Source organism: Lagopus muta, chromosome 2, assembly GCF_023343835.1.
Source record: "Lagopus muta isolate bLagMut1 chromosome 2, bLagMut1 primary, whole genome shotgun sequence".
NCBI lineage: Eukaryota > Metazoa > Chordata > Aves > Galliformes > Phasianidae > Lagopus > Lagopus muta.
Genome location: NC_064434.1, coordinates 42,637,508 through 42,651,626, shown reverse-complemented (window position 1 = coordinate 42,651,626; position 14,119 = coordinate 42,637,508). Strand labels below are relative to the sequence as shown.

General features: G+C 37.9%; 1 protein-coding gene across 3 annotated transcripts in view; it reads right to left on the bottom strand.

Annotated features, from left to right (window-relative positions):
- Window positions 1-161: 161 nt before the first annotated feature.
- CRYBG1 (crystallin beta-gamma domain containing 1) overlaps window positions 162-14,119 on the bottom strand; it is a 95,408-nt gene continuing 81,450 nt past the window's right edge. For all 3 annotated transcript variants that reach the window (XM_048936752.1, XM_048936753.1, XM_048936754.1), the window contains 6 exons: window positions 13,942-14,071; window positions 10,113-10,252; window positions 8,720-8,843; window positions 7,399-7,557; window positions 4,464-4,626; window positions 162-1,606 (listed from right to left, as the gene is read on the bottom strand). In XM_048936752.1, the coding sequence (XP_048792709.1) occupies window positions 1,518-1,606; window positions 4,464-4,626; window positions 7,399-7,557; window positions 8,720-8,843; window positions 10,113-10,252; window positions 13,942-14,071 (805 nt within the window). In that variant the 3' untranslated portion in view covers window positions 162-1,517. The remainder of the gene's footprint in view (window positions 1,607-4,463; window positions 4,627-7,398; window positions 7,558-8,719; window positions 8,844-10,112; window positions 10,253-13,941; window positions 14,072-14,119) is intronic.

Here is a 14,119-nt window from a genome sequence, read left to right as displayed (position 1 = left end):
CAGGAGATGCACCTCTTCCTCAGAGCTTGCAGCTGTAGCAGAGGAATTAGTGCCAGAGAAGATCACAAGATAGAAGCAGAACTGTCAAACGTCACCCTTCTAACTTAAAAATGATTTCAGTAAATTGTTATCTAATTTAAATTTATTTGTGAAATGCTATATTACATATAGCAAGAGCACACTGGTATGACAAAGTACCACTATTTGGAACCAGTAACAAATCTTCTATGAAGAACTAAAAGCAGCACATTCCAGAGCAACAAAACTTCAGTACTTCTGTACAGGAGGAGGAAAATTAGTAAGGCACTTCCCTCTGGGGCGGTGACAATGCAAGCATGTGTGTCCTTTGAGGCAACACAACAGTAATGAAAATGTTTCTTTTGAACAGACTTACTGTGCAAGACAAAGGCCTGGGTGCTCCTAGGAGCAGCATGTAGTAACACTGAGCTAAGCCAGAACAAAACACAGCAGCATAGTACAAAAGTTTTTTTTCATATTTTACTTTTCTGCCAATATTATTATGGAAAATTAACACAGAAGCCAGAGCATAGGCCAAAAGTTGGTGGCTAAAAGGCTTAGGTGCTTTCGAGTCATGGTTATTGATGGTTTCCCTTAAGAATTCTTTTTTTCTATATAGGAAATGATTCTAGAGTTCAGGAAGACTGTACTTACTGGAGCTATTTTAAAAGATAAACTGTCTTGGCAAATAAGTCAAATATATGTAACTAAAAATTAGGCAGCTTAGGAAATGGGCAGGCAAGTTCTTCACATTCTGATAAGTTCTTTTGTCAACCCTCTCCTTTTCTAACAACCATCCACTCATTTATATCCTCCCTTTCTAACAACCATCCACTCATTTATATCCTCCCTCTACCTGAGAAAATCTAGATTATTTTTCTTCTTAATTTAGGACTTACTACTTTAACATACTAACTATATTTGAAACCACATGTTAAAAATTCTTTGGATCTGCTGTTTGCTAGTGGTCTTAAGGTTTCAGTAAACATATGTTTGTTACAGTGAGACAAATATATTAAATTTTCAGTAGTGAATATTCTTCTATACTATCAGCCAATAGGCCTAAATTGCTATACCGTATACACATTGCACTCCTGTCCTTTATAAAATAAGCTTTAATTATTTTAGCCCTTAGTTAAAAAACAAAAAACACCTTTAAAAATAATTTAAAATTACACTTCTTAACTGTTCTGGATTATGTACTCACTGATGTGATTGTAACTCTGGGGCCTCTCCCACCTCTGGTTCTTCCCACTGCTCTGAAGCATGCTACTGTTCTCTATCTCACAGAGTTGCAATGATTTAAAAAAAGGTTGAGAGATACTCAAGCTTTTATAGGGATAATTATGTTCGGTAGAGAGATATGAAATCATTCTGTTGCTTGTTCTTTGTAAAGCTGAAAAGACAGAACTCTTGATCATGCATCCTTCAAAGCTGGCAGTGCCAATTCTAGTGTCCAGAACAGTGCCCAATTCAGACATCACCTTTCTCATACGGAATTACACAACCAGTGGTTCCCAGCACTGCGTTAACTTTTCTTCGTTGACTGTGTTGACAACAACATGATCACGATCGTATTGCGTGCCCCCTGTAAAGAATTCAAAGTGCACAGATTAGCACTGACCTAAGAGGCACACTGTGTTCTGGGTTTCAGGGCTACTCTAATAACTACTGATGTAGATGGCTTTTCCTTCTCCTAAGGCACTGAAAATACAAATTACATTCATTTTCATCACCACCAGTTTTTGGAATTCCCTTTGAAGCAGGGAGATCTGCCTGCTCCTCTCCACCTCTGTCACTAATTCACCACTTTAGCTGTTGAGTTTCCCTTCAGTGGTTGTCACTTTGTTCTAAAGATTACATTTACACTATGAAAAAAGTCCTGCTGTTAACAGAAGCAAGACCGTACCAAAAAAAAAAGTATATATATATATATATAAATATATGTATATATTAGAACAAGCCTGGGGATGAGGTTGAGTCTCCTTTATTCTTCACACTGTCACCTTATGTTTTGACCAGCTGCAACACAGGTTGCCATACACAGAACACAAGCAATGCTGAGCTGTTCCCAGTGGGAGTTGAGCATACCTGAATGTAAAATATACCCATTTCTTAGATAGGCTTAATTTACTACTCGTGGTACACAGTGCCAAATGTGCTCCCATAGAAGAGGAGCGCTACTACTATTCTCACTTGGACTCAGAAGCAGAGGAAAGTTCAACTAGAACTGAAAGTCAGAGCTGACTGCTTTTGATCTCATATGTACTGCAGAAGCACAAACCACGTGCCTTTCACATGGTACCACCCCTGCTATAGCTGGTACCATTCCACTGTAAGCAGCCATCTGTACAGAACATTGGGACATTCCTACAGACACCCATCTGTCATTCTGCACCCTCTCCCATGCCTCCCTACAACCTCCTTATAGGAAAAGAAATGCCTAGCAGCTGGAAGCCTCCTGTGATTATACAAATACAGACTCTAACAGATCCTAGAAATAACAGGCCAGGTGTGTGTAATTGGAGTCCTACGTGGTTGTGCACATTTAATAGCAGATCTTTTGTACTAAGGTAATGCCATTTCAGTCACCTTAGCTGATCTCTGCTTCAGAGATCTGGGGGAGGCTTGCTGGTGCCACTGTCCTAGATCAGAAAGGATCTCTGAGAATCATGGAATCATTAAAGTTGCAAAAGACCACTAAGATCAGCTGGTCCAACTGTCAGCTCATCCCCACTGTGCCCACTAACTGTGTCCCTCAGTGCCACATCCACACGGGACAGTGACTGCAGCACCTCTCTGGGCAGCCTGTGCCAACATGATTCACATCTTTCCCATCACCAATGAATGACTAAGAAGCAGTAGAGACACAACATAAATATTGGCAAATTTCTTCAGAAAAAAAAAAACAAACAAAAAACTGGGAGAAGAACACCAGATCAAATACATCCACAGGAAAAAGCTTTAACCTGCAGGCACAAAAAAATAACGTTGGCTACATCACTCAGTTATCACTGCAAGGCAGGAAGTACTTTGTAAGCAGTGTTCGGTAAAATATAAATGTAATAATGGGAAAAGATCAGATTTCTTTCGGTAGAACCTGGGGTTATTTGCTATGATGAGAGCCGTGCTCTAGACAAGCCGCTGCACCATGCCGAGTATCCACTGGGTGGCATTGTGCAGCCAAACAGCCACAGCCGTTTACTAAAGAGTTCGTTACAGCTCCATTTGTGGGCAAGACTGGATCAGCAGAATTGGCAGAAAGAGATGATGTTCCTACTATGCTTTCTCAAATAAATGTACTTACAGAACGGGTCTGTACTTTTGTCATCAGACCTATCCATTATGAAGTTCATCAATTTTAAGTGCAAAATATGTGATGTGCTTTTAATGTGATTAAGTGCACACTGCGTGGTAGTACTCTGCTTTTTGGTGCAACTTAGAACTGACTACAGGAAAAAAAATGTTAGCAGACCCGACTTGAATCAGGACTGTCCTTTGAACTGAAGTCTTTTTGATAAGCTTTACATTAATCACTGCCAACTTTGTAGGGCTGTAAAGAGAATTTATGAGTATTTGTGTCAACACTGTATCACAGTCAGACATTACATAGCCCTTGTCTTACAGTTCTGCCTGTTCCAAAGTGCTGACTGGTGACTGATTTTTTTTTTTGTGATTGTTGTAGTTAAAGCCACAACATCAATCCAGAATTGATTTCAAAAAAGCTAAAAAAGAAATCAACAGCAATAAAAATGATTATTCCCTCCAAAAAAATGCAGAGTTATGTAGGAACCATGATCACTGTGCTGCTTTATCAGACCTATGAAATTGTGAAAGCAAACCCTGTTCAGAAACAGTACCTTCATGAAGCAAAATTGGTTGTGACAACTACAGTAAGATGTACCTTGAATACAGGTAGAAATTCTGTCACAGCAGCCTAATATCATGTTCACAACATAGGTATGGCCATTCATGAACAAATGAAAAAACTTTTTTCATCTATTCATGTCAGTTTACAGTGCTGCCTTTGCTAATATCCTTTGCCTATTGCATCTACAACTAATGTATAAGAAAAATTGCTCTATACAAATTAAAGTTAATGAGAAGCTAGGTAAGAAAAACTTCGCTTCAGCGTTTTTAAATAATTATATTCACATTACCCAATGCTGAGTAAAATTAACTGAGGGTATCTACAACACTGAGTGGACACTGGGAATACAAGATAAGCCAGTACTGTGGGTTCCTAAACTCTGTGCAGGAAAACTGCAACAAAGTCCTATGGCCTGTATAACTCAGGAGGTCAGACTAGCTCATCGGGTCTTTTCTGATTCTAGATTAAAGTAACTGTAACACCATCTTTAATTTATAGGCACATTTAATGCCTATCCCATTGGAAATACCATGTAATTAAGACACAATATAATTAGATAAACACATTTGCTTACCTTTGATATCTAAAACCAGCTTAGGTTTCATCTTGCTGTAAATCCTGCCATCGGGACTAATATGCCAATACTGTTTGTCTTCATTCCGCTCAAAAGACAGACCAAGTTTAGAGCCAGGAGTGATAAGATTTCCAACAATTGTCAAGCAGCAATCCTCTGCCATCTGTGTAATCAGAAAGGCAACAGCAATTATTCAAGCCTTACTTCTAATATCCACTAATTTTTTTAATCAGACAGAAGGGATGAAAGCAGGTGAAAACAGAATCTAAGAACTCCATTCCCCTTAAGGAATGTATTTTTCTCCTAAACTCAAGGCTATTTATTTCTATATCCATTCCTGTTTCTGCTGACACTCTCCACTAGGTCAGACATTAAAACAGGCATTGTTGTATCACATCAAAAGGTGCAATTAGCACCTGTCTCTATCCATAGTGGATAACAGATGCTATGGAAGATTACATTCACTCTGCTTTGCATGCTGAATGTTCCTAGTACATTCTCTCAGTTCATAGCACTTTCTAGACCAGAGACTTCTCCATGCAGAGCTGGTATCTCTAACACCTGCATGCTTCCTGTCCCATGTGCAAGTTTGTTACTACTCACTCATATCAATGCAACCCTTTCAAACACATACCTTTCCATATCATAACCCTTCTGTAGCAAGCAGGTCCACATCTTTACCACTACTACTACAACAACAAAAGTAAATATTTATTTGATATGCAACAATTGGCTTTATTTGATGCTCTCCTTCCTGCACCCTGCTTTATTTTAAAGGCGGTTTGTCCACATTACAGGTAGTCCTGGCTAGTTAGTCTCTTCCATGCATCACCTCTGCTGTCTTTTTGCTGTTGCTATTCGTTAGCCTTTTCTAGTTCTGCAGTAACCTTTTGAGCTTGAGAAAGGACACAACCTCACAGTGTATTAAGTGTCACAGTATGTCACAAAGGTATTTTCCTCTTTGTTCTATAATTCTTTTGTAGTCATCTATCAGATTACGTGATGTCACAACTCTGCAAATATCTTTAGGGCTAAGAATATTGGCTAAAATCAAGCTGATTTGAAAAGAATGCTAAGGCTGTCTTAGGGGTGAATTATAGTGAATTGTTTTGAGGGAACAGCTATCACCACAAGCCTCCCTGTAATTCTGAATTTACTTCAGTGGGAGTTTAAACATTCATCTGCCTTTATTGATATGGCCCTAAATTATTAAAATATGCCATTTTGGGAGAGGAATACTTCTTACTATCATAACCTAGAATTGAAATACACCCCAAAGTAAGTCAATTTAATTCTCATTTATTATCTAAAAGCTGTCTCCACTGGGATGTGGAGGACTCAAAGCTTCCACATGCATTCATGAGCCTGTTGCATTGTCCATCTCTAAGAAACTTATCTTGATTGAGGAAATCTAAATTCTTATCAATTTCTGCTGACAAATGAGAGGAATGATATTAATATCCTGCTCCCTAAGTTATCCCGCCTACCCAGGAACCTCAGGCAGACCTCAGCATGCAGTGATCCAGAGGCACGAAGGTGCCCTAAACTTAGAGCCACAAAAGCAGAAATTCTTCCAGTGAACTGTCTGTCTACATGCATGCACCTACCCACCCTGGAGTTTCATTTTCTAAAGTGTGGCAAAAAGAATTTGAGCAAAATACAAAGACTTTGCTGCCATTCAATAGAAAGATGGCAAAGTTCCATTACTGAAGATCAGTGCTGCCCTCCTGCACTCCATGCTGAATTACCTGACTGCTACACAGAACAAGCTGTGTATTTTCCACGTACAACAATACTGCACTATCAAATACATAGGGAAGAAAAATGAAAGAGCTTTCATCCATGCTGTTGTGATATAAAAATTTGCAATTAAATGTTTGAGGGAAGTCTTTTGTATACGATATTCAAGCTTTTAGCTTACTGGATATAATTTCACTGCCTGCATAAATCCCTTTTACCACTGCATCTGTCCTGTAAACACGTCCAAACAATGCCTTAGCTTATTAACAGCAAGATTCTTCCCTCCAGCATAGATGACGTGGTTATAAACATCTGCTTTTGAAGTTATACAATCCTATAGAAAAAGTTCACATGATTCTTCACAGTCAAGGTGTTTAACAGTATTAAAGTAACTTAATTTTCTTTGGCCTGCATCCCTACCTAAGACTGTTCATGCTTAAACATTATGAACTGCAAATACTTCTGCTCACCTCAGTGACAATTTACACAATTAGTTTTATGAACTGTGAGAAAAGTAGGACCTCATTTGGGAAATTGTATGGAGGCATGGAAAAAGGATGGAACTTGACAAACATGGAATAACCAGCGGGGGGGAGAGGAGGGGGAGGAAAGTAGAATTTCATCCTTAAGCTTGTCTGAATGCAGAAGAGGATATAACCTGATACTCTGTAATGTTTTTGCTGTGGAAAAAGAGGACAAGAAAGTAAGAGGAGCTCATTAAAAGCATGATGATGGTCTTCCAATGCTGTTTGTGTTTTGTTCATCCCATCCCTGGAGGCACTGAAGGCCAGGTCGGATGGGGCCCTGGGCAGCTAAGCTTGGGGATGGCAGCTCTGACAATGGCCCAGGGTTGGAAATGGGTGGTGTTTATGGTCCCTTCCAACCCAGCCAGTTCTATGATTCTATCATTTATAAGATTACTATTCTTTAAGGTAAGTAAGTATATAATAACTGAATCTCAGATTTTCAATGACATCAGGAAGAAAGGATCACATGACACCTAAAACAAAATCCAGAGTTCAGTGCAACAAACTGCCACCAAACACACACTAACCAAAAGCTCTACAGATACTGTAATACAGCTGAAATTGAACAAACCTAGACAATGAACAAAGACGATTTCAGTTTCTACTCAATCAGTGAACCCTGTGATTGAAGAGGGAAAGAAATAATTCACAATGAACTTGAATCATACCCGGCATCTTATGAATCCATCCTGATAAACCCAGATTTGATCATCTGAGTCTACATCTTCTGCAGCCTGTATTCTGAGAAGATTCAAATTGTCCAAGTTTCCATCAGTTGACATGAACTTTCCTGTTTCCTTGTTCCGAAGCCTGAAGTACACACGTTTCTGTAGAAAAAAATACAATAAAATAAAAAATGCCAACATCAACAGAACTCTAACCACAGTCTCTCTCATGTACAGCATACCCTTCTCTGGCAAACTTCAGAGCAGTTCACTACTGAGTGCTCAACCTGGTGTGTCTCTTTCTTTCAGAAATCTTGCTTTTCTGTTTTGGGGTTGAATTACAAAGTCCCTATCTGCGTAACATGATTCAAGCTTTGAAAACCTGCCATTCTGCAGGGAGACCTAGTATTAGGCTTCCCTGTGCACTGGGATCGGCACAGTGGGATGCTAAGAATATTGAATTCAGAACAGCAGCAAATTTCTGTGTAGATGCTCCTAGTCTTCACAAAAAGTGCACTTGTGCAGTGCTGCTTATTTCACTGGCGTCAAGTGTTACACTTCACATTCATGCTGTGGCTTGTTTCACATTCACTTCTGTTTAGACAAGGTCTTGGCCAGGGCAGTCAAAATGCATTATTCCTAGCTGTGCTTAAGGCTATACAAAGACTGCTCCATGACAGTAAGCATTTGTTACCAGTACAAGTAATCTGTAAGTTACAGTTGCTTCCACAATAAAATACAGCTCAGCAAGAACTTCGAAGGCTCAGGGGATTGCTGCAGCATTTGGACCAAATTACAAGGTCCCTATTTGAACAAAACAAAAATGACAATACTGGAGGTTTTATATAGAAAAATAATTTGGAAATCTAATGTATGCAGTAAGCAAGAAAGGATTTTTCAGTCAGCACAGTATCATTCCTATTTGAAATGATCCAATTTTGTTGACCAATTTTTTTTGTTGCTGCTCCAAAAATAATGTAAATATTACTGACTATACTAGTGAGGAGCTAGTGATAAGACTTATCTATATATGGTATTTATAACCATTAGTTGTTAATACTGCTCACTAATCCTTATGTATGGTCTTCAATATTGTCATTTAAAGTATCCTAATGAACAGTTCAAGCAGCAGTAACGCAAAACCACGTAGCATAATCAAATAGCATTTATTACAGTGAAACCACAGAGCAATTCCTTCACACAATTGTCATCACTGAAGCTTGTGATGTGCAGCAAGATTTTAACATTGCTTTCAGTTGTATAATACTGCCTCATCCCACAGCTAAATAAATCAGAACTTCACAACCTCACATCAGCCACTCACCTGCAGTAAAGGTCTCAGAGAACCTATCTGAGAGCAGCCACTCAGTTTGTACCAATCTGGAATTTCATTTGGTGACAGCAACATCTGACGTCCCCTGTAATTACTATGCTCATAAATTATCCATCTATGGGGGGAGAAAATGGAAAAAAAAACAAAAACAAATAATGCTTTTGCTGCCAAAATCTGCTTTAGAATAATAACAACAACAATAATAATAACAATAAAAAAAACACAACAAAACAGACTTAACACAAGTATATCCCAAAGAATAGTACTGTTAAATATTTAACACTAACTGATAGCACAAGGATTCTTCCTAATGGGTCTTAAAAATAACAAAATCATGTTATTATTTGGTCAACAGAATTGGAGTGCACTGGATTTCACATTTTGGAGTCATTTAAAAACTACAAGTTGAATAACTTTCAGTTCAGTGAGCTAAGGAAATCCCTCGACCTGTTCCTCCAGATGGAGAAAATGGTTCGTACTTCAGACCAGGTATTAACTATCCACTTGAGGGCAATATTGAGCTATCCAACAGCATCTTTTGCACATGCTTGGGAATTTACCTCTTCAAAAGAACACATTTAAATGCAAAGGAACAGTAAAAAAAGAAATGTGATTCTTCAAGGTAGAAAACCTTGAGGCAAACATCTTGGTGGTAAAAATTAGCTCCAGAAAAACACAAGAAGAGAAATTTAACAGATATGTTGAGATATTGAAAGATTTTAAACATCATGGACTACTTTTTTTTTTTTTTTTTTTTTTTTTAACATAATCTTCTTGAGAATAGGGAATACAACTGCTGAGAAATAGTTAAATGAATTTAACTGATTGATTTGTAATGAGTCTGACTCAATTCCTGAAGACCTGAAGTCCTGAAGAGAGATTATTACAAGCACTGTGCTACCAAAAAGGGCTGTATCACAGTCTCATTATATCAGTGTCCATAAACCAAAGTAAAAGAACAAATACAAAGCTTATTAAAATATTTTGAACTTAGGATACAAGACACAGATCACAAACTGTATGATTTGTTATGATCAGGACCTACAGCAAAAGCACAGAAGTTAGATTTAACATTGCTATGCAAGCTAGCTTTTATAATATTAGCAGGAGAGTTGGGACCCGATTCCTAGTGAGCTTTGTTCAAATTCATTTCAGCTTCTTAGAACATCACAGGGCACCTCTTGTGAGTTCGTGACAGTGTTGTGGAATCAGGATGAAAGTAAGTTTCTGTAAGTACAGTGTGCATTAATGCACTATGCACATTACAGTATTCCAATTTTTTTCTCCTTAGTTTCTACCACCTGTGGTTTTTTGTGGTTTTTTTTTTCCCCGCTGTTGAATAAATACATAATTCTAAAGATGCAAGAAGTGAATTTAAACTCACGTGCCACCAAGGACTTGAACTGAAGCTATTCGAGGATTATATCCCAGGAACTGGAGATTTAAGATTTCTGTAGTGAATTCTATTTTTTTCCCTTGGAAACCCACTTTTTCAAAAAGAGCTATGCATGGCTCAGACAGCTCCTGCACAAAGAAGATGAACATTTTTACAGGAATTTAAAAGCCAAAACGCTGACTGTGAACATCATTACTTCATGCAACCCCTTTTATATCACCGTTTTCAGATTGTTACAACTCAAAGACCCTGAAAAAGGTTTTTGCTTTGCAATAGGATGCTTAAAAGAAACAAACGAAAATGTCATTAAAAGCCCTTATAGAAAACACACAGGGGATCTTCTTGCATGCAACATCACACTTGCTCATCATAAAGGCACACAAAAACCTGTGGACAATTCTTGCATATCTTAATTATGTTTTAGAACACACTCTAATTAATGCTATATCTCTCTTTCACTGCAGTAAACCCCAATCATTGCAGGAATTTTCATTTTCAGATCTCAACACGCAGATAATACTGGTTTCTATAGCTTCAAACCTACGATAGTCTTGTCAACATTGCTTATTCATCACAGCTTTCATTTTTTTAGCTTCTGTTGTAGACTATGATAGTATCACCAGGCAAAAGTGTCCAGATTCAAACTTCTGAGGTAAAATTCATGACTCAGACAAAAACTAACATCTGAATTTTCCAAATGGCTCTGGGGAGATGATTCTTCATTCCCTCTGTCAAAATGTTTTTGGTTTAAAGGGTAGAATTTCCTGCATCACTGAATCTATTTTAAATGCTTTCTGGATAACGAACCTTGGATTCTTTTCTGTGCATCAGATACCTTTATTGGATTGGAAACAGCCTCTCATAATTACGGCCTCTCCCTGGAAACTGGGAGGTAAGGATTTGAAATCCCTCAGGGTAAAGTTAATTAAATCTGAGTACCCTGGTGTCACAACTTATAGTCACAGATAGGGAGAGGCAGGGTCATTTCTTTTCTCACCAGTCTTCCAGTCACAACTGAGTAAACCCAATGCCACAGACAGAAGAGTTCCTTACTGCTGAGATGTGTTTGCATACTTGAAACATATCAACACAGAGCAAAGTCTGAAGAGACTCACAATGATCTCAGTCATGAAAACAGGCCATGCCAAGACTGAGATGGCTCCATATGCACAAATATGCATATCCATATGCAGTGAATATCTATGCTTCCCTGTGTTTCTGTGAGGAAAAACCTAATGTCAACCAATTTCTTGACAGTGCTAAAATTCTTCTTTAACCTTCCTTTTGATGTTCAAAGGCCCAGATGATAATGTTACATTAACATCACCATCATCTCAGCAGTAGTCCAGATTATCACAAAGCAGCTGAGCTATGTTTATACTCCTGTTTGCATGCATGATATTAGTTTGCAGAAAACACCAGAGAGGTCTTTCAGCTTAATGCAAATTCAGAGTAGACTAATCCCACTATTAAAGGTTAACATAACTTAGACTTTAAAGCATAAACATGGGTAAAGAGCCCAACATGGACCATGATTATTTCCCAGCATCTCTGAATCTTCAGCCCTTTTACAGACCTGCACCTGCCTGCTGTGACATAAAACAGGTCAGACAGCCACCCTTGAGCCACATGCAATAGTTCAGAAATAATCTAATTACAAAGAAAGCACAGAGAAAAAAGGAAATCCTCCAATTTTCAACCACACCTTCCACTCTGGGCATTTTTATTCTTATTTTTTTAACATTCAGCAGCAACATTGTTATACAAAATATTCCCCACAGCAAGAAGTGCAAGGTCATCTTAGAGTTATCTATCTTGCAGTTCCTCCCATGCGTTACTCTGAACATTGCAGACTTCAGTATATCTACATACAGCTATTTCACAGAGTTGCTCACTAAAAACAAGTATTTTCAGCATGACTATTCAAGTATAAACCACATCCATGGTTGAATTTATATTATGTTCAGGGAAAGGTGCACATAGCAAATTCAAAAAGGAAAAACACTCTTTTCCATCTGTAACAACTACTTGGAACATGCAAAGTAAGGACAATCAAGCAAAGATACTGAGATTATGAATAAAAACCCTTTTAACTTTCACTTCCAAGTTTATAAAATATCCCTTATGTTGTTCTTTTAATGGTCCCTTAGAAATGGATCTCTGCAAAATGGAGCTAAGCTGGGTAGTTACACCAGCTTTGCATATTAAAGCAAAAAAAGGTGCTTCTTGGATAGAAACAGGCAGAAGATTCACAAGGAAAGTTGTAGGCCCAGCAAATGGTGGGGAGGAATAGAGAATGTCACTGCCAAAAACCAGCCACAAAACAAATGTGACAGATAAAACTGGTACCAAGAATAAATTCAAGATTGCATAAAATTACGAAAAATGAACAGTATAATATAATCATTTTCATCTAACTTCTTACTCTCTGTATTATCGTTAATAAACAACTGAGTAAAGCAAGCCATTTTTCTCTTCTCAGGTAAGAAGTCTCTGAAGAAGAAAGCACCACTACATAACCTGCAGATAGACACAGCTATCTGCTCTGTTACCACTGTTTGAAGTGTGATAAATTGTAGGGCAAGAACAATTTTCAGAAGCTTTAAGAACCTCAAGAACTGTCATTTGACCATTTTAACACAAGAATCTCTGTGACAAAGAACAAATTTTTCAGGAGAAAAATCCTACTAGTGTGAAATAAGCATTTAAGACCCAAGAGCTTGATACTGATACGTACAGAAGAGCCCATTTTAATCCGTGGTGACCACCCACCAAGTTTGGCTAGAACAACTTCTGTTGTTCTTAATGCCATTTGTCTACAGGATAGTCAAAGAGTTCACAAGGCAGACATACTTACTGCAAATGTTTGTTTACGCTGTACCAGAGACAATGCTCCAGAGACATGAAAGAGGATGACACATTTTAGTTCTCCTTTGTCAACTGCTACATCACTAACAAGTTACCAAAATTACAGTGGACTGCAATACAGTTGCCAGATTCAAAGAGGAGAGTCAATAAGGTACTCCTCCATTTTTAGAATGAGTACCACCTCTTTTGTAAAGTTGCATTAAGTTCCTGGATTCTTGACTACATTTTGTTAGTAATTACTTTGATCTTAAGAGATACATGCAGTTTCCATAAGTGATCCATCATAATGATTGGTTACAGGCTTGAACAAACTTGTTCCTGACCACTGAGGAGTTACAAAATATGTAAATGTTGTTTAGGTTTGTATCCAACACACAAAACAACAGTGTCTGATTTTGCCAAATGGCATGGGGTGTTGCTTTATTTTATCTAGAAGGGTACATCATTTCACAATGAAAACAAATTGCATTTCCCTGATAATACAAATAACGTTTTACAATTATATGTATCTCATGCAAAGTTCTTTAGCTGAAGTTTGCTCTTTTAACATGAATAAAAAACAATGATCTGAATACAAATATTACTTCACGCTGTCCTACTGCCATTTGTCAACTTATTTTAAGTGATCTCTTCTACTGGGAAATAAGAATCTGACACATCCTTAACTATCTTTATGGAAGTCCTTTTTAAGCTGCTATGGAGAACAGCAATGCCAGACACCTGCTCCTGTGAAGTCCTCTCTTTTTCAAAAAATGGCATAAAGGTACAAAAACTGACTGCAGATAGGATGTTTCACTACTACTGTACAGGAAAAAGAAGAGTGTTGTTCTACTGTTTACATATCCCTAACATTTTTATTGTCACAAAAGGAGAAAAAAAAAAAAGAAAAAGAAAAAGAAAAAAAAGAAAAAGGAGGGGAAACATCAGTGTACTTATCTGCTTTACTTACTATATTTATAATCCGTAAAGATTTTAGAGCTGCGTGGGACAAACACCCCATTGCCATCAGATCCGGATAGATTCCCTCTTCTAACACATACTGGTTACCAGAGAATTCTTCCTGGTCAAAAACTATACAGCTGCAGGAAGAAGCAGAAGAAACTGTCTTTTAGGAAAACTGTGGAAAT